Genomic DNA, 18545 nt, shown 5'->3' on the forward strand with positions numbered 1-18545 from the left:
AAGCTCAGGATTGTACAATCGCTCATGAAACACATTTCTTTATTCACAAAAAGAACGCAAACAAATGTCCTTTTATTATAGATTGTGGGGGTCTGGTCATAACCGAAAATAGGGGATCTTATCCAATATACCGGGGTGCGAGCGCGGTAGGCTCTCCTTCGCCATTTCCTCAGACGAATAGTCTGCACGATGCAGCAGAGTATCGCCAATATTAGTAGGGATTCTATTAAGTAGGACAGGGAGTACCAGGTTATAAACCTGTCACACCAAGATGGTGTGGTGTCGCTTGTGACTGGGCTCTGGGTGCTATGGGGAAGTGAATCATTAACGGCTGGGGGGGGTTGGGGTCAGGGGGTTCGCGTTCGCACGCAACCAAATGTTCATTAAGGTGATGAGCAATACGGAGGATGTCCTCGTGGTTCTTTTTCTCTTCTCTTCGCTGGAGCTTCTGGAGGATCAAGCATAGTGTCTGTTACTATCTTGCTTTAATATCTCTTCTATTAGTATGTCTGTCTTTCAGTGCCAATTCTCCCTTTACAATTTGTCACCATGTGTGACTCCCTCTTTTCTTTTTTAAACCGAATATTCAGGACAAGACACATTTAAAAATACTGAAACAGTGCGACCGTCTCGCAGACTGTGCGATTTACCATCCAAATGTTTGAGGATATAAATAGCACAGGGATGGCAACCTAAGGGTCGCCTGAAAACAAAACAAAACTTTTTGGAAAAAAAAGTGCCGAAATGAGGTGCGTATGGGCCGCGACGGGTAAGAATTGGATGAAATCCCTGGGTAGGACGGTGACCAATACAGTGTGTGCTCTACCCAAGCGTAGCTGACCAGAGGGGGGTTTCCCAGGCAGGGTGCGTCCCAATACTGTTTCTCCACTGCCTGAGCAACCGACAAGAACGGGCAAAAATGTAGTCATCGTGGGGGGTTGCCGTATTGGTTCTACCTTTAAACCAGAAGAGCAGTTACGAACGGGGGTCTGGCACGCTCTCAGACCCGGTTTCTGCCGATGAGTGTGTTGGCAAGTTCTCAGAGGTTTCGGCCGAAAAATAAGGCGTGGGGCCGTGGACAAAATTTCCAATCTTACAAACCGCATTTAACAATACCACTACAAGCAACATTAAACATGCTGCAGGTTCCATCAGAAAGGACACCGTGGTGGGGGTCCGAGGTGGGGAGGAACGGTGTGATTTTCTCCCACGCGTCCTGTAATTGAGTCACTGTTTTTAAAAAAAATTTTAAAAAATGTTTATTAAGAGTTTTTTGACGCAATTTTCAACCATACAAACACCGTAACAAAAAAGAAAGAAAGCTCGCATAGCAAGACATGAACATGGCAAGTCAATATGATACAGAACTTTGTACATTGGATTCCTCCCATACATGTCAGTTTTCCGGATCATTCAAGTTTTTTCTTGCTCAAATGCCCCCCAGAAATCCCCCCTCCCTCCCTCCCTCTCTTTCTCTTCCCCCCCCCCCCCCCCCCCCCCCCCGGGTTGCTGTTGCTTCTGTCCGACCTTCATCTAACGCTCCGCGAGATAGTCTAGGAACGGTTGCCACCGCCTGTAGAACCCCTGCGCTGACCCTCTCAAGGCAAACTTTATCCTCTCCAACTTGATAAACTCTGCCATATCATTTATCCAGGCCTCCACGCTGGGGGGCTTCGCCTCTTTCCACATCAACAAGATCCTTTGCCGGGCAACTAGGGACGCAAATGCCAGAATGCCAGCCTCTTTCGTCTCCTGCACTCCCGGCTCGTCCACTACTCCAAATAGTGCTAGCCCCCAGCTTGGCTTGACCCGGACTTTCACCACCTTGGATACTATTCCCGCAACCCCCCTCCAGAACCCCTCCAGTGCCGGGCATGACCAAAACATATGGACATGGTTCGCCGGACTTCCTGAGCACCTCCCACATCTGTCCTCCACCCTACTCAGCCTCGCCCCCGTCATATGCGCTCTGTGCACTACCTTAAACTGTATCAGGCGAAGCCTGGCACACGAGGAAGAGGAATTAACCCTACTTAGGGCATCAGTCCACAGCCCCTCCTCAATCTCCTCCCCCAGCTCCTCTTCCCATTTACCTTTCAGCTCCTCTACCAAAGCCTCCCCATCTTCTTTCATCTCCTGGTATATCGCCGACACCTTGCCCTCCCCGGCCCATATGCCCGAAATCACCCTGTCTTGAATCCCCTGTGCCGGGAGCAGCGGGAATTCCCTCACCTGCCGCCTCACAAACACCCTCACTTGCATGTACCTGAAGGTATTTCCCGGGGGTAGTCCAAATTTCTCTTCCAGCGCCCCTAAGCTCGCAAACGTCCCATCGATGAACAGGTCCCCCATTCTTCTAATCCCTGCCCGATGCCAGCTCTGAAACCCCCCGTCCATCCTTCCTGGGACAAACCGATGGGTATCCCTAATCGGGGACCACACCGAGGCTCCCAACGCTCCCCTGTGTCGTCTCCACTGCCCCAGATCGTTAGCGTTGCCGCCACCACCAGGCTCGTGGTGTACCTTGTCGGCGAGAGCGGCAGCGGTGCCGTCACCAGCGCCCCCAGGCTCGTTCCTTTGCAGGACGCCATCTCCAACCTCTTCCACGCTGTCCCCTCTCCCTCCATCACCCACATACGGATCATCGCCACGTTGCCTGCCCAGTAGTAGCCACCCAAATTCGGCAACGCCAACCCTCCTCTATCTCTGCTACGCTCCAGGAACCCCCTCCTTACCCTTGGGGTCTTGCTCGCCCACACAAAACCCATAATGCTCCTGCCTACCCTCTTAAAAAAGGCCTTGGTGATCACGATTGGAAGGCACTGGAACACAAAAAGAAACCTTGGGAGGACCACCATTTTAATCGACTGTACCCTGCCCGCCAGCGAGGGTGGCAACATGTCCCACCTTTTAAAATCCTCCTCCATCTGTTCCACCAACCGCGTCAAATTAAGTTTGTGCAGTGCCCCCCAGCTCCTAGCTACCTGAATCCCCAAGTATCGAAAGCTCCTTTCCGCCCTCCTCAACGGTAGGTCGTCTATCCCTCTTCCCTGATCCCCCAGATGCACCACAAAGAGCTCACTCTTTCCCACGTTGAGCTTATAGCCCGAGAAGTCTCCAAACTCCCTTAGGATCTGCATGACCTCAACCTTCCCCTCCACTGGATTTGCCACATACAGCAACAGGTCGTCTGCGTACAGCGACACTCGATGTTCCTCTCCCCCTCGGACCACCCCCTTCCATTTCCCCGACTCCCTTAACGCCATGGCCAAAGGTTCAATTGCCAATGCAAACAGCAGAGGGGACAGGGGGCACCCCTGCCTCGTCCCTCGATACAGCCAGAAATACTCCGGCCTCCGCCGGTTCGTGACCACACTCGCCACTGGGGCGCTATACAGGAGCTTAACCCAACTGATAAACCCTCCCCCGAACCCAAACCTCCTCAACCCTTTCCAGGGATACTCCCACACTACTCGGTCAAAGGCCTTCTCCGCGTCCATGGCAGCCACTATCTCCGCCTCTCCCTCCACCGATGGCATCATTATCACGTTTAGGAGCCTTTGCACATTGGTATTTAGCTGCCTACCCTTTACGAATCCTGTCTGATCCTCGTGAATCACCCCCGGGACACAGTCCTCAATCCTCGTAGCCAACATTTTTGCCAGCAGCTTAGCATCTACGTTGAGGAGCGAGATCGGTCTATACGACCCACATTGCAGTGGGTCCTTATCCCGCTTCAAGATCAAAGAGATCATCGCCTCCGATATTAGCAATGGGGCTAACAGGTCTACATACTTCCCATAAAACTCCACCGGGAACCCATCCGGCCCCGGGGCCTTCCCTGCCTGCATGCTCCCCAGTCCTTTAACCAGCTCCGCCACCCCAATTGGCGCCCCCAAACCAGCCACCTCCTGCTCCTCCACCCTCGGGAACCTCAGTTGGTCCAAGAATCGTCGCATCCCCTCTTTTCCCCCTGGGGGCTGGGACCTATACAGCTCCTCGTAAAAGGCCTTGAATGCCTCATTCACTTTCACCGCACTCTGCACCGTAGTTCCCCTGCCATCCTTGAGTCCACCTATTTCCCTCACTGCCATCTTACGGAGCTGATGTGCCAGCATCCGACTCGCCTTCTCCCCATATTCATATATCGCCCCCTGTGCCTTCCTCCACTGTGCCTCTGCCTTCCCTGTGGTCAACAGGTTGAACTCCGTCTGGAGACTTCGTCTCTCCCTGAGTAGTCCCTCATCAGGAGCCTATGCATATCTCCTGTCCACCCTTAAAATCTCCCCCACTAACCTCTCCCTTTCCCTGCCCTCTCTCTTCACCCTATGAGCCCTGATGGAGATTAACTCTTCCCTGACCACTGCCTTCAGCGCCTCCCATACTACTCCCACGCCTCCCATACTACTCCCACCTGCAACTCCCCATTGTCGTTGGCCTCCAGATACCTTTCGATGCACCCCCGCACCCTCCCACACACTTCCTCGCCTGCCATCAGTCCCACATCCAACCGCCACAACGGGCGTTGGTCCCTCTCCTCCCCCAGCTCTAGCTCCACCCAATGCGGGGCATGGTCTGAAATGGCTATGGCCGAATACTCCGTTCCCTCCACTTTCGTCATCATTGCCCTGCCCAGAACAAAAAAATCTATCCAGGAGTAGGCCTTATGTATGTGGGAGAAAAAATAAAATTCTCTGGCCATAGGCCTGGCAAATCTCCACGGATCTACTCCCCCCATCTGATCCATAAACCCTCTAAGCACCTTGGCCGCAGCCGGCCTCTTCCCTGTCCTAGATCTGGAATGATCTAATGCTGGGTCCAGCACCGTGTTAAAATCCCCACCCATTATCAAGCTCCCTACCTCCAGGTCTGGAATACGCCCCAACATCCGTTTCATGAATCCAGCGTTGTCCCAGTTTGGGGCATATACATTCACCAGTACCACCTCCGTCCCCTGCAACCTACCGCTCACCATCACGTATCGGCCTCCATTGTCCGCTACTATGTTTTTGGCCTCAAACGACACCCGCTTCCCCACCAATATTGCCACCCCTCTATTCTTCACATCCAGCCCCGAATGGAACACCTGTCCTAACCATCCCTTCCTTAACCTGACCTGATCTGCCACCTTCAGATGTGTCTCCTGAAGCATGGCCACGTCTGCCTTCAGTCCCTTTAGTTGTGCGAACACTCGGGCCCTCTTAACCAGCCCATTTAGGCCTCTCACATTCCACGTGATCAGCCGGATTGGGGGGCTCCCACCCCCGACTAGCCATCTCCAATCTTAGGCCAGTCCCGTGCCCGCGCCGCCTGCACCCTCCAGTCCCCCAGACGGGGAACCCCCGCCCCGACCATCTCTTCCATGTTCAGTTCCCCCTCGGACTGTGCAGCAGCAACCCTAATGTCCCCCCCTCTTTCTTCCCCCCCCCCTTCCCTCCCCCACTAATTGAGTCACTGTTAAGGGGGTGGTGTACAGAAATTCCGTGTCGTCCGATGTGGCTGTGCGGTGGGTGGTGACTGGGTTCATTGGAGCCTGAACTATCTGCTCTGTGGGGGGTTGGGGCGCTTTTCTCTTCTGGGGCTTTCCCTGCGCACATGTGCCCTGAACATATCTCTGCACTGTCTCACTCAATTCTTGCCAATCAGGGCCATCTTCCTCATCTAACTGTGATCCAAAGGTTTCCTGGAATCCTTTTTGAACTGAAAGCAGAGATTGCAGTTCTGCAATCTGCTTCCGGCACTTTGCGTGGTCTAATGAGCTTTGTCTTTGCTCCGTGGTGGTAGTATGGAGTGCTCTTAACGCTGTCTTCGGGTCACTACACTGCCTCTGCAATGCCTCTACCTGCTTCTCTGTTTCCCCTCGTACCAGGACTGCACGTTGCGTGTCCTGATAGACCTTTTCATACTGGGATTGGAAGCTGCGTAAGTACGCCAGACAAGACTGGTGTGCCCACTTGGCATCATCCACCTCTCCGTCCTTTGCTGCTAACTTCCTTCTTAATTCTAGGTTCTCTTTCTCTATCTCGCCCACATGGCCCTTACTCATTCGATGTGTCTCCTCTATCTCCTTCCGGAGCGTCCTAATGACCTCTGTGCCTCGCAATTGTGCCAAACAGGACACGATTGCCATCGGCTTGCGAGCTTTTCCCAAGCTTTTGTTATGAATTTTGTTCAGGTCTCCCACCAAGTATGTCCTATACTCCCGAGACCTGTTTCCTCATTTTCACAGAATTCGCTCCAAAGGGGCCATCTTTTCCCTTTGAGGTAATTTCTGATTTCCTCTTCCCAAACAGGACACTGTCCTTCTCTACTGCTGGTCGCTGCGATCACAAATTCTTCAGGGTTCATGAGGCGTTGCATTGCCTGCATTGCCATCTTTCCTCTCTAAATACTTCTCTTGAAATTTGGAACAAGGGGTATTAAGGCGGTGCTGTAATTACGGGTACGGCTTTCGCTATTTTCCGGAATACAAACTCCCAACAGTTTTGTCGCAACAAAAATCTATCAGTTTACCTTATCACCCTGTTAGTTACGCATGCATTAACACACTTCCGAAATATGAGGATTGATCAGAACTGCTTGAACACTTGTGGTTTTTCTGTTCCCAATTGGATTTCTAATTCAAATTTTGGGTTTCCCGAGTGGTTAAGCCACTTCTAGATCGGGTCCCGTCAGGATGTCGCCAGTAATATGTTGGTAACTTTTGGTTGGCTCTTGAATCGTAGTTTGCTCTGTTTGTTTAACCTTTGCTCTAGAGTCCCCAGGTATCTTTATGATACCGCCACGAGGTTCAAGTTCAAGTAATGATCAATAACTCAGTACACCAATTAGTAAGATTCAAATTAAAACACATTTATTATACACAGTAAATCACTACTCATGCATAAACTCTACTTTCTAGGCTATTTCTATAACTAACAGGCCTATACTTAGCTTCGGACTGGCCCACCAGGTCAAGGGAACAAATAGCCTTTCATTCAGGTCCTGAGTCTGCAGGATTCAAAAGCTGATATGGACTGGTAGCTAGGAGCGCCTATCTCGTAGCGAGCGTTGACTTGAGACTTACTTTCTTGGCGGCTGCTGGACAGTTCACTCTCGGGGGTTGCTTCGCATTGCTGAGTGACCCTGCCAAGAAGGACGATTTGAACTTGGGGGCCTTACTTTATAGTCCCCAGGGGCTTCCCGCCCTTCGGGGCGGACCCCATACCTGGTTCCAAGTGATTGGACTGCTTTTCCGATCACTTGGATCGATTTCTCCAATGCTGGGGCGGTTCCCTGATCGCTGGGCGGTCCTAAGTGTCCATTGGCCTTCCTTTGTCTTGGCTCCTGCTGGCGCGGAGGAGTCTGGCTTGGCTTTGTTTACCTTAACTGTTACCATTGTGCCTTGGAATCGCTCATTACTATGTAGATGGCTGCTACATTACTATGCAGATAGCTGCTGGTTTCGATGCTGTCTGGTTGTTTTGCAGGTTCCAATATACATGATTTCTGTATTTGCTAGTCTTTGCCTCTGTTGGCTGAATTTCCCTTCAGCCTTTGTGGTTCTCCATTTTAAGTCGGGAAGTGGCCAACTCTGGTAGCTACACCATCCTTACCCTGCCTGGCCTACATAGGACACCAGACCCACAACAAGCCACTCGGTTCAAGGGCAATTAGGAATGAACAAAGAACAAAGAAAAATTACAGCACAGGAACAGGCCCGTCAGCCCTCCAAGCCTGCGCCGATCCAGATCCTCTATCTAAAACTGTGGACAAGCACAGCCAGATCAGAGATGACATGCTACTAGAAGATGATGATCTGCTAGCTGGGTCCAGAATAACCATACTCAAAAAGACACAGGAAGAACTTCTCCTGAAGATATACATCTCCATTTCCATGTGGCCTTCATGTAAGCTCAGAGCCAGATTCGTGTGCTGGATATAATCTACAAAAATGTGGAAAGAATAGTGCTACCATATATGCCAAAAGTACATAAATACACAGCAGGAAGAGGAGAGCTAATGAAGTATCTCCAAAACCATGGCACACTGTGAGATTCCATTTATTCAAAATCTATCTTTAACAAAGGTGTCTCATAGTCACAGTCTACTGTCCAAAGCTTCCTTTTATTCACAAAGATTAACGATTGAGGGCTACAACAACCATCTTCGCAGTCTGATTACTGAACAATATGTGACCGGGAATCCAAATCATCTCCTGAGGATTTTGGAACAGTATTGGATCAATATCATCTCCATCCAAGTGGACATGGGTTTATAAACAGTCATGTCCAGACAATCAAGAGAACTCTCTCAAAATGACAGAGGCAAAGGAAGACCCAAGCCTTGCCTTACTGTCACCTCAAGGCTATCATGAAGTCGGAGCTGTTGAATGGACTGAATTATAAGACCACTGCCAAGCAAGATATGCCCTCCAAGTGACCAGGAGGGAATAAGCCAACAAGTCAGTGATACACAAGTAAAAGGAGGTCAACACCTCCACAAGCATGCTAAATCCCCGTCCCGGCTGTGGAAAAGCCAAAACCGTACACGTACAGGATTCAGTTGTGAAAACGTGGAAGTTGGTGTAACTGAGGCTTCAGGGTCACAGGAGCCGGTAAGCAAATGAGAAGGAGCAGAGTCCATGCACCAGAGCATGGAAAGCAGGAAAGCTCATCAACACCATTTACAGCAAGAAATAAACATCAATTAACAGGTGGTGCAACAGCAACTTCACCTGCAAGTGTCGCAACATCAAACACGACTCCTCCAACACCAGGAGCGCAACGCATGCCTGTAGAGCATGCCAACTCGCCACCTGAGAGCGATGACCGCCAAATCTACAAGAGAGAGGCAAATATTATTCCCTTGAGAAAATAAAATGAGCAATAAAATACCCGGGATTCTGTTTTTTTAAATAAAAGTCAATTTTTAGTTTGGCAGAAACAGATTGGAAAAGTTACTGATGTTGAGGCACTGTATATATGATTTTTTTAAAAAGCGGGATATTAGATTTTTATTCATAAACAGCTAGGTACTAATTGCTAATGTGAACATATCCTGGGGTGGCACATTTACTGCAGCATTGCAGTCATGTATCAGTCTATCAGCCACAGGGAGAGCAGCAAGGAACACATTTGATGAAGCGTCAGCATTTTGAGTGATTATTACTAACTTATGGGAGCCAGAAGACCGAACACCCACTCCCCCGCGTAGCCCTCTGTATTTCTCCTCCCCAACCTTTATCCAAATCTCTTTTGAAAGGTACCATTGAGTCTCCTTTCAACGTCCTCTCGAGAAGCACGTGTTCTAGATTATAGGTATTCTCCCCGTCAGTGTCCACACCCCCACCCTCAGTTACCTTGAATCTGTGCCCTCTGCTCACTGACTCTTCTACCAGCTAAGTTTCACCAGGGGGGTGTTCAATTCTGATCGCCACACTACTAGAAGGATGTGGAGGCTTTGGAGAGGGTGCAGAAGAGATTTACCAGAATGTTGCCTGGTATGGAGGGCATTAGCTATGAGGAGAGGTTGAATAAACTCAGTTTGTTCTCACTGGATCGTCGGAGGTTGAGCGGCGACCTGATAAAAGTCTACAAAATTATGAGGGGCATAGACAGAGAGGATAGTCGGAGGCTTTTACCCAGGGTAGAGGGGTCAATTACTAGGGGGCATAGGTTTAAGGTGCGAGGGACAAGGTTTAGAGGAGATGTATGAGGCAAGTTTTTTTACACCTAGAGTAGTGGGTGCCTGGAACTCGCTGCCGGAGGAGGTGGTGGAAACAGGGACGATAGTGACGTTTAAGGGGCGTCTTGACAAATACCTGAATAGGATGGGAATAGAGGGATACGGACCCCAGAAGTGTAGAAGATTTTAGTTTGGACGGGCAGCATGGTCGGCACAGGTTTGGAGGGCCGAAGGGTCTGTTCCTGTGCTGTACATTTCTTTGTTCTCTTTGGGAGAGGGCTTGTGGTGGTGATGGTATGTTCCTCATGTCCCTGTTGTAGGAGTCAGCCGACATACAGACCTGAAGAAAAGCCCATCCCGTCACAAAAATGGGGTTGCCAACCCTCCAGTATTGGCCTGTAGTCTCCCGGAATTGGGGATCAATCTCCAGGACATTGCTGTGTGTCGCCCTGGAGAAAGATCGGCGGGGCTTTGTTTGTCGCTTTCGTTTTCTTTGAACATTTCAAGGGCAGCATGGTGGCGCAGTGGTAACCCTGCAGTCTCACGGCGCCGAGGTCCCAGGTTTGGTCCCAGCTCTGGGTCACTGCCCGTGTGGAGTTTGCACATTCTCTCCGTGTTTGCGTGGGTTTTGCCCCCACAACCCAAAGATGTGCAAGGTAGGTCGATTTAACACACTAAATTGCCCCTTAATTCGAAAAAATGAATTGGGTACTCTAAATTTATAATTTAAAAAAATAATCCTTTGAACATTTCCCTTTGTCAGATATTAAAATATTGAAAATGGGACAAAAAGGCTGTTTGACTGGCAGCCAAGCATCATCCAATTGGGTAAAGAGCCTTTTTGCTTTGCAATTGCAGGCAAGTACACTCCTGACTTGATCATTCATTTTGGAATAATACAATTTAACTGATGAGCTCTGCTTATGTTTCAGATATTCCTGCTTGCCTGCCCGCCTTGCCCTGCGGTCGTGAATCTCTTCAGGTGAGCATTACTTCGATTTTTGATTTCTTATTGTGCAATTTCTTATTGCGCAAGAACATGGTCGAAAACTCCCACGACAACAAGCTCCTGCAAGCAATGATTTACCCTTACATTGATTCCATCCTCTTCCCAACACCACTAATGTCTGGGAACAAGTGATGGCCATTCAGCCCCTCAAGCCCATTCCATCATTCAGTTCAATGATAGCTGATCCGTATATCAACGCCATCTACCCACCGTAGTCCCATATCTATTAGACCATCAGGTATAGGAGCAGAATTAGGCCACTCGGCCCATCGAGTCTGCTCCACCATTCAATCATGGCTGATATGTTCCTCAACCCCATTCTCCTGCCTTCTCCCCATAACCCCGGAGCCCCCTTTTTAAAAAAAAAAAAAAAAAAAAAAAATTTGAGTGCCCAATTCATTTTTTTTCCAATTAAGGGGCAATTTAGCGTGGCCAATCCACCTACCCTGCACATCTTTGGGTTGTGGGGGCGAAACCCACGCAAACACGGGGAGAATGTGCAAACTCCACACGGACAGTGACCCAGAGCCGGGATCGAACCTGGGACCTCGGCACCGTGAGGCAGCAGTGCTAACCACTGAGCCACCGTGCTGCCCTCGGATCCCCTTGTTAATCAAGAACCCCGGATCTGTGTTTGAGGTGCTGTTACCTACGGGGTTACAGACCAAGAGCTGGAAGGTGGAATTAGACAAAATAGTTCTTTCTTAAAATATAAGAACTAGGAGCAGGACTAGGCAATTTAGCCTATCGAGCCTGCTCAACTGTTAAATGCGATCATGGCTGATCTCATCATGGCCTCAGCTCCACCATCCTGCCCGTTCTCCACAACCTTTCAGCCCATTGCTAATTAAAAATCTGTCTAACTCCTCAAATTTATAATAACCTTTGTCACAAGTAGACTTACATTAACACTGCAATGAAGTTACCGTGAAAAGCCCCTAGTCGCCACATTCCTGCATCTGTTCGGGTAGCACAGTGGTTAGCACTGTTGCTTCACCGCTCCAGGGTCCCAGGTTCAATTCCCAGCTTGGGTCACTGTCTGTGCGGAGTCTGCACGTTCTCCCCGTGTCTGCGTGGATTTCCTCCGGGTGCTCCGGTTTCCTCCCACAAGCCCCGAAAGACTTGCTGTTAGACAAATTGAATATTCTGAATTCTCCCTCTGTGTACCCGAACAGGGGCCGGAGTTGGCGACTAGGGGCTTTTCACAGTAACTTCATTGCAGTGTTAATGTAAGCCTACTTGTGACAATAAAGATTATTATTATTATTACTATTATTACACACACGGAGAATTCCGAATGTCCAAATTACCTAACAGCAAGTCTTTCGGGACTTGTGGGAGGAAACCGGACCACCCGGAAGAACTACTCACTGTCCCAGCATCCACCGCACTCTTCGTGATCTCTCTCTTCAGGTTCCATGCCCTAAGAAAGCTTTGGTGACCATGTACTTCTACGTGTTGGTCCATGTTTATGCTTGGCAAGGCTCTGCAGTGATTTGCATTGTCTTCTGCAAGTTCTGGCTGATCAGGAGACTCTGCCACTCTTTTTTGCAGGTTGATAATTGTTTTATTGAGTGCTCTAGATGAGGCGTGTTTACTCTTCCAAAGTATGCTCCTCAAGTCTTATGATTTCTCAAAACCAGTAAACAGTATCTACAAGTATTTGGACTTCATTAGGTTGGAGCTCCTCCTCCTCCATCCAGGCCACTCTCGCTTCTCAGTCAAGTGATCTGACACCATTATCACACCAGCATCATCTGTGCTTCTGATGTTAACACCTTCCATGGCCTTCAGGTCCTGGAGTGCAACTCTAACCCAGATCTTCTGCCTCAGATAGGGCATCACCCACTTTGCCACAAGTCCTCCCTATCCCTCAATACCCTCGCTGAATAAAAGTCTCCAATCTCTGTTTTGAAATTTTGTTTCAGTAGCTCTTTGGGGAGAGAGAGCAATACAGGATTTTCACTCCCCTCTACACGAGGAAGTGTTTCTTGATGGCACACTTCATTGGCCTGCCTCTAATTCTGAGGTTCCGGGCGACGCCTGCCAGAGAAAATAGTTTCTCTCTGTTCCCATCTCCTCACCCACCCCAACTCCTTTCATCATAAATATCTCTGCTAGATCGATCCCTAAATCTTTTTTACAAACCTAATCTGAACAAACTGCTCTTTATTTTAATCCACCTAACACATATTATTCTGGTGAATCTGTGTTGCACCGCTCCCAAAGCCAGTATATCCTTCCTGAGGAGCTGTGTGTAGTTTTCTACGTTACAACATTTTCAAAATACTTCAGTGGGATGTCCTGAGGTTGTGAACATAAGAAATAGGGGCAGGAGTAGACCATTCGGCCCATCGAGCCTGCTCCACCATTCAATACGACCAGGGCTGACCTTGGGCTTCTGTCCACTCCCCGTATCCCTTAATTCCCTGGGAGACTAAAAATGTGTCCGTCCCAGTCTTGGCTATTGTCAACGATGGAGCGTCCACTACCATCTGGAGTAGAGAATTCCAAAGATTCACGGCCATTTGAGTGAAGTAATGTGTCCTCCTCTCAGTCCTAAATCATCAAGTCATTATCTTGGGTCAATGGCTCCTGCCCCTTCCCCAGGTTTCAGATTCCCTGACCCATAGAAATAATCTCTCAGCGTACATCCTGTCGACCCCCTTCCAATTTTTGTGCGTTCAATGAGATAAGAGTATCTCTCTTCTGAACTCCAGAGATTATAGACCCAATTTACTCAGCCTCTCATCCTCGGGCCCAATTTAGTGAATTTTCATAACACCGCCTTTGCTCTTTATTTGAGGAGCACCCCTTCAAATGCAAGATCTCTCTCTCATAATATGGATATTTTCCACAGTAAGATTTGGAGATTCGTAGACACTCGGTGGGTTTCTAAGCGTGTCAGGCACCCAGTTGACTTCAAAGAATAAAAGGCAAGAATGGACAGATGCAGAAAACATGAGATTAATACTTGGATGAAGCTAATATCAGTTTGTGGTAAACATTGATCAGGCTGCGTGGCATTGCGTGGTGTCTATTGGAGCATAAGGGCCTGGCACATATAGGGTTAATGTGGGATGGGGTACAGTACCGCCCACACAGTCATGTAAGAGAACACATGACCTGAATCATTTTAGTGTTGGACACAGCCGTGTACACAAACCAGCATGGAATATATATTTATATTTCTATGTTGCTGAGGCCTTGACAGAATTCTTTGGATCCTCACTGTCTTCAGGTGATGTCCCAGAGGACTGGAGAACAGACGATGCTGTTCCTTTGTTTAAGAAGGGTAGCAAGGATAATCCAGGGAACTACAGGCCAGTGAGCCTTATGTCAGTGGTAGGGAAATTACTGGAGAGAATTCTTCGAGACAGGATCTACTCCCATTTGGAAGCAAGGGGTTGTATTAGCGAGAGGCAGCATGGTTTTGTGAAGGGGAGATCGTGTCTCACTAACTTGATAGAGTTTTTCGAGGAGGTCACTAAGATGATTGATGCAGGTAGGGCAGTGGATGTTGTCTATATGGACTTCAGTAAGGCCTTTGACAAGGTCCCTCATGGCAGACTGGTACAAAAGGTGAAGTCACATGGGATCAGGGGTGAGCTGACAAGATGGATACAGAACTGGCTAGGTCATAGAAGGCAGAGAGTAGCAATGGAAGGGTGCTTTTCTGATTGGAGGGCTGTGACTAGTGGTGTTCCGCAGGGGTCAGTGCTGGGACCTTTGCTGTTCGTAGTATATATAAACGATTTGGAGGAAAATGTAACTGGTCTGATTAGTAAGTTTGCAGACGACACAAAGGTTGGTGGAATTGCAGATAGCAATGAGGACTGTCAGAGGATACAGCCAGGATTGAGATCGTTTGGAGACTTGGGCGAGATGGCAAATGGAGTTTAATTCGGACAAATGTGAGGTGATGCATTTTGGAAATTCTAATACAGGTAGGGAATATACAGTGAATGGTAGAACCCTCGAGTATTGACAGTCAGAGAGATGAAAATGAAATGAAAATCGCTTATTGTCACAAGTAGGCTTCAATGAAGTTACTGTGAAAAGCCCCTAGTCGCCACATTCCGGCGCCTGTTCGGGGAGGCTGGTACGGGAATCGAACCATGCTGCTGGCCTGCCTTGGTCTACTTTAAAAGCCAGCGATTTAGCCCAGTGTGCTAAACTAGCCCCCAGATCTTGGTGTACAGGTCCACAGGTCACTGAAACGGGCAACACAGGTGGAGAAGGTAGCCAAGAAGGCATACGGCATGCTTGCCTGCATTGGCTGGAGTATAAAAATTGGCAAGTCATGTTGCAGCTGTATAGAACCTTAGTTAGGCCACATTTGGAATATAATGTTCAATTCTGGTCGCCACACCACCAGAAGGATGTGGAGGCTTTAGAGAGGGTGCAGAAGAGATTTACCAGAATGTTGCCTGGTATGGAGGGCATTAGATATGAGGAGAGGTTGAATAAACTTGGTTTATTCTCACTGGAACGAAGAAGGTTGAGGGGCGACCTGATAGAGGTCTGCAAAATTATGAGGGGCATAGACAGAGTGGATAGTCAGAGACTTTTTCCCAGGGTAGAGGGGTCAATTACTACAGGGCATAGGTTTAAGGGGCAAGGTTTAGAGAAGATGTACGAGGCAAGTGTTTTACACAGAGGGTAGTGGGTGCCTGGAACTCGCTGCCGGAGGAGGTGGTGGAAGCAGGGACGATAGTGACGTTTAAGGGCATCTTGACAAATACATGAATAGGATGGGAATAGAGGGATACGGACCCCGGAAGTGTAGAAGATTTTAGTTTAGACGGGCAGCATGATCGGCGCAGGCTTGGAGGGCCGAAGGGCCTGTTCCTGTGCTGTACTTTTCTTTGTTCTTTGTTACACATACACTGCGGGGAGGCAGTGGCGCACCGGAATTGTCACTGGACTAGTAATCCAGAGACCCAGGGTATTTCTCTAGGCAGATGGTGGAAATTGAATTCAATAAAAATCTGGAATTAAAAGTCTCATGATGACCATGAAACCATTGTCAATTGTCGTAAAAACCCACCTTGTTCACTAATGTCTTCTAAGCAAGGAAATCTGCCATCCTTACCCGGCCTGGCCTACATGTGACCCCAGACCCACCGCAATGTGGTTGACACTCAACTGACCTCCGAAATGGCCGAACAAGCGACTCCCACATCCCATGAACAGATTAAAATTCTATTTAATAAATACCGACAGTTAACCTGCTTAAGACTACAGAGACTTCATTAACATGGTATCCAACGCCCTACAGTAACCTTTATCTAGAAAGATCAGGAATTGTACAGAATTTCCCCAGCGTAGGCTGGAATTTGCCTGAAGTGTTCGCTTACACAAACTGAGCTGATGAATTTAGAAGATTAAGGAAGATTTAATTCAGGTTTTCAAGAAAAGTAAGTGGAGCGGATAGTTCCTCTCTACATACACTATTTCTGTTAATACAGCAATCTATGCCCCCTAGACCTAGTCCAAAAAGTAGAGCCAGAACTTTCAGGAGTGAAATGAGAAAAAGCCTTTCACGTAATGGGTGGCTGAAGTTTGGAATTAATTCCCCACACATCCAATTGATACTCGATCAAGTGTTAAATTTAAATCCGAGATTGATGGGCTTCAACCAAAGATACTAAGGGATATGGGACAAAGTTGACTATATGAATTTGGGTCACAGGTCAGCCGTGAAGGTTGAAAGTGGCTCAAGGGGCTAAATGGTCTCCTCTTGAACCCGTGTTCTTTACCTCCCTGGTCTGTAGGCTCTACAACATTCCACGTGAACAAGGTAAACAAAGTATTTGTGGGATACTGCAATTGCTGGCTTCACCAGGTAGTGTTCCATCAAGCCCAGATACTGGACAGCCTGTTACAAATATACTATTTTCTTTGCTGCTTCATGATCTCCACAGCAGGGGAGTAATTATGAAATGAAAATCGCTTGTTGTCACAAGTAGGCTTCAAATTAAGTTACTGTGAAAAGCCCCTAGTCACCACATTCCGGCGCCTGTTCGGGGAGGCTGGTACGGGAATTGAACCGTGCTGCTCGCCTGCCTTGGTCTGCTTTCAAAGCCAGCGATTTAGCCCTGTGCTAAACAGCCCCATAATTAGGAAGGCAAATAGAATGTTGGCCATTATGGCATGGGAGATGGGGTATAAAAATAGGGGAAGTCTTGCTACAAATGCACAGGGCATTAATGAGACCACACCTAGTGTAATGTGTACAGTTTTGGTCACCTTGCTGAAGAAGGATGTACTTGCACTGGAAGCAGTTCAGAGAAGATTCACTGGGCTGATTCCTGGGTTGAAGGGGTTATATTATGGGGAATATTTGATCAGGCTCAATGGAGGTTAGAAGAATGAGAAGTGGTGTTGTTGAAACACATATGGCTCAAAGGGTTGACAGGTAGATGCTGAAAGGATGTTTTCCCTCATGAGGGAATCTAGAACAAGGGGGCACGGTTCCAAAATGCAGGGCCTCCCATTTAAAGACTGAGATGAAGAGATATTTCTTTGAGGATCATTCATCTTTGGAATACACTATCCCGGAGAGCGCTGAAGGCTGGATTATTGAATATATTCATGCTGAGTCAGACATGTTTTCGATTTGCACATGAGTTAAAAGTTATGGGGAAGAGGCAGAAAAGCAAGGTCACAATGTGGTTAGCCATGATCTTGCTGAACGGTGGGATGAGCTCGAGGAACTTCTCATCTCTGAACCTTTCCAGTGTTCTTTTGAAAGTTACTTTGCACCCTCAAAAGCCTTGCCACCCTTCCCGAATTCTGGTATTCATTCGTGGGATGTTCGTGTCGCTGGCTAGACCAGCATTTGTTGTCCATCCCTAATTGCCCTTGAGAAGGTGGTGGTCAGCTGCCGCCTTCAACTGCTGCAGCCCATGTGGTGTAGGTACACCCGCTGTGCTATTAGGGAGGGAGTTCCAGGATTTTGCCCGAGTGACAGTGAAGGAACAGCCGATATTTTTCCAAGTCAGGATGGTGAGTGGCTTGGAGGGGAACCTCCCGGTGATGGTGTCTGCTGCCTTTGTCCTTCTGGATGGTAGAGGCTGAGGTGCTGCTGAAGGGCAAAATACATAATTTTATTATATTTTTCTTAACCATCAGCACAGGAGGGAGGAAAAGCATATTTTTTTGGCTTGAATGATTGGATTGGATTGGATTTGTTTATTGTCACGTGTACCGAGGTGCAGTGAAAAGTATTTTTCTGCGAGCAGCTCAACAGATCATTAAGTACATGAGAAGAAAAGGGAATAAAAGAAAATACATAATAGGGCAACACAACATATACAATGTAACTACAAAAGCACTGGCATCGGATGAAGCCATCGGATGATACTTACCGAGTACCAAAAACAGAAAATATTGGACAATCTCAGCCGGTCTGGCCGCACCTGTGGAGAGAGAAGGCAGCTAATGTCTTGAGTCTGGATTACTCTTTCCCAAACCCAGACTCGAAGTTAGCTCCCTTCTGTCTCCACAGATGCCCGACCTGCTGAGATTGTCCGGTATTTTCTGTTTTGTTTCAGATTCCAGCATCCGCAGTAATTTGCTTTTATCTTACTGAGTACCACTTGGTTTTTGAAGTCACAGCTTTTACAAGAAAAAGTCCTTTTGAGGAGAGATTAACCTTTCTTTGTTTGCTCCCTTGATTTACACTGTTGTCCCATTACCTTGCAGTTTGTATTGTTTTATCCTCTCTTTAAAAATGCATGTGAGCAAGTAGATTGAGCACTCTGTTGAATCTGATAGCTAGAGTATAAATTAGCAGAATCAAATGTCACAAGCTTGTAGGAACACCATGTGGTGATATGCATCACTGTAAATACACAAGGGGTTA

The 18545-nt window shown here is 48.1% G+C and overlaps 1 protein-coding gene across 1 annotated transcript in view; it reads left to right on the forward strand.

Moving 5' to 3' along the window:
- LOC140392122 (transmembrane protein 164-like) overlaps positions 1 to 18545 on the forward strand; it is a 68292-nt gene that overhangs the window by 33879 nt on the left and 15868 nt on the right. Inside the window, exon 2 of the mRNA XM_072477442.1 lies at positions 10599 to 10648. Coding sequence (XP_072333543.1) covers positions 10599 to 10648 — 50 coding nt within the window. The remainder of the gene's footprint in view (positions 1 to 10598; positions 10649 to 18545) is intronic.

Source organism: Scyliorhinus torazame, chromosome 15, assembly GCF_047496885.1.
Source record: "Scyliorhinus torazame isolate Kashiwa2021f chromosome 15, sScyTor2.1, whole genome shotgun sequence".
NCBI classification, from domain to species: domain Eukaryota; kingdom Metazoa; phylum Chordata; class Chondrichthyes; order Carcharhiniformes; family Scyliorhinidae; genus Scyliorhinus; species Scyliorhinus torazame.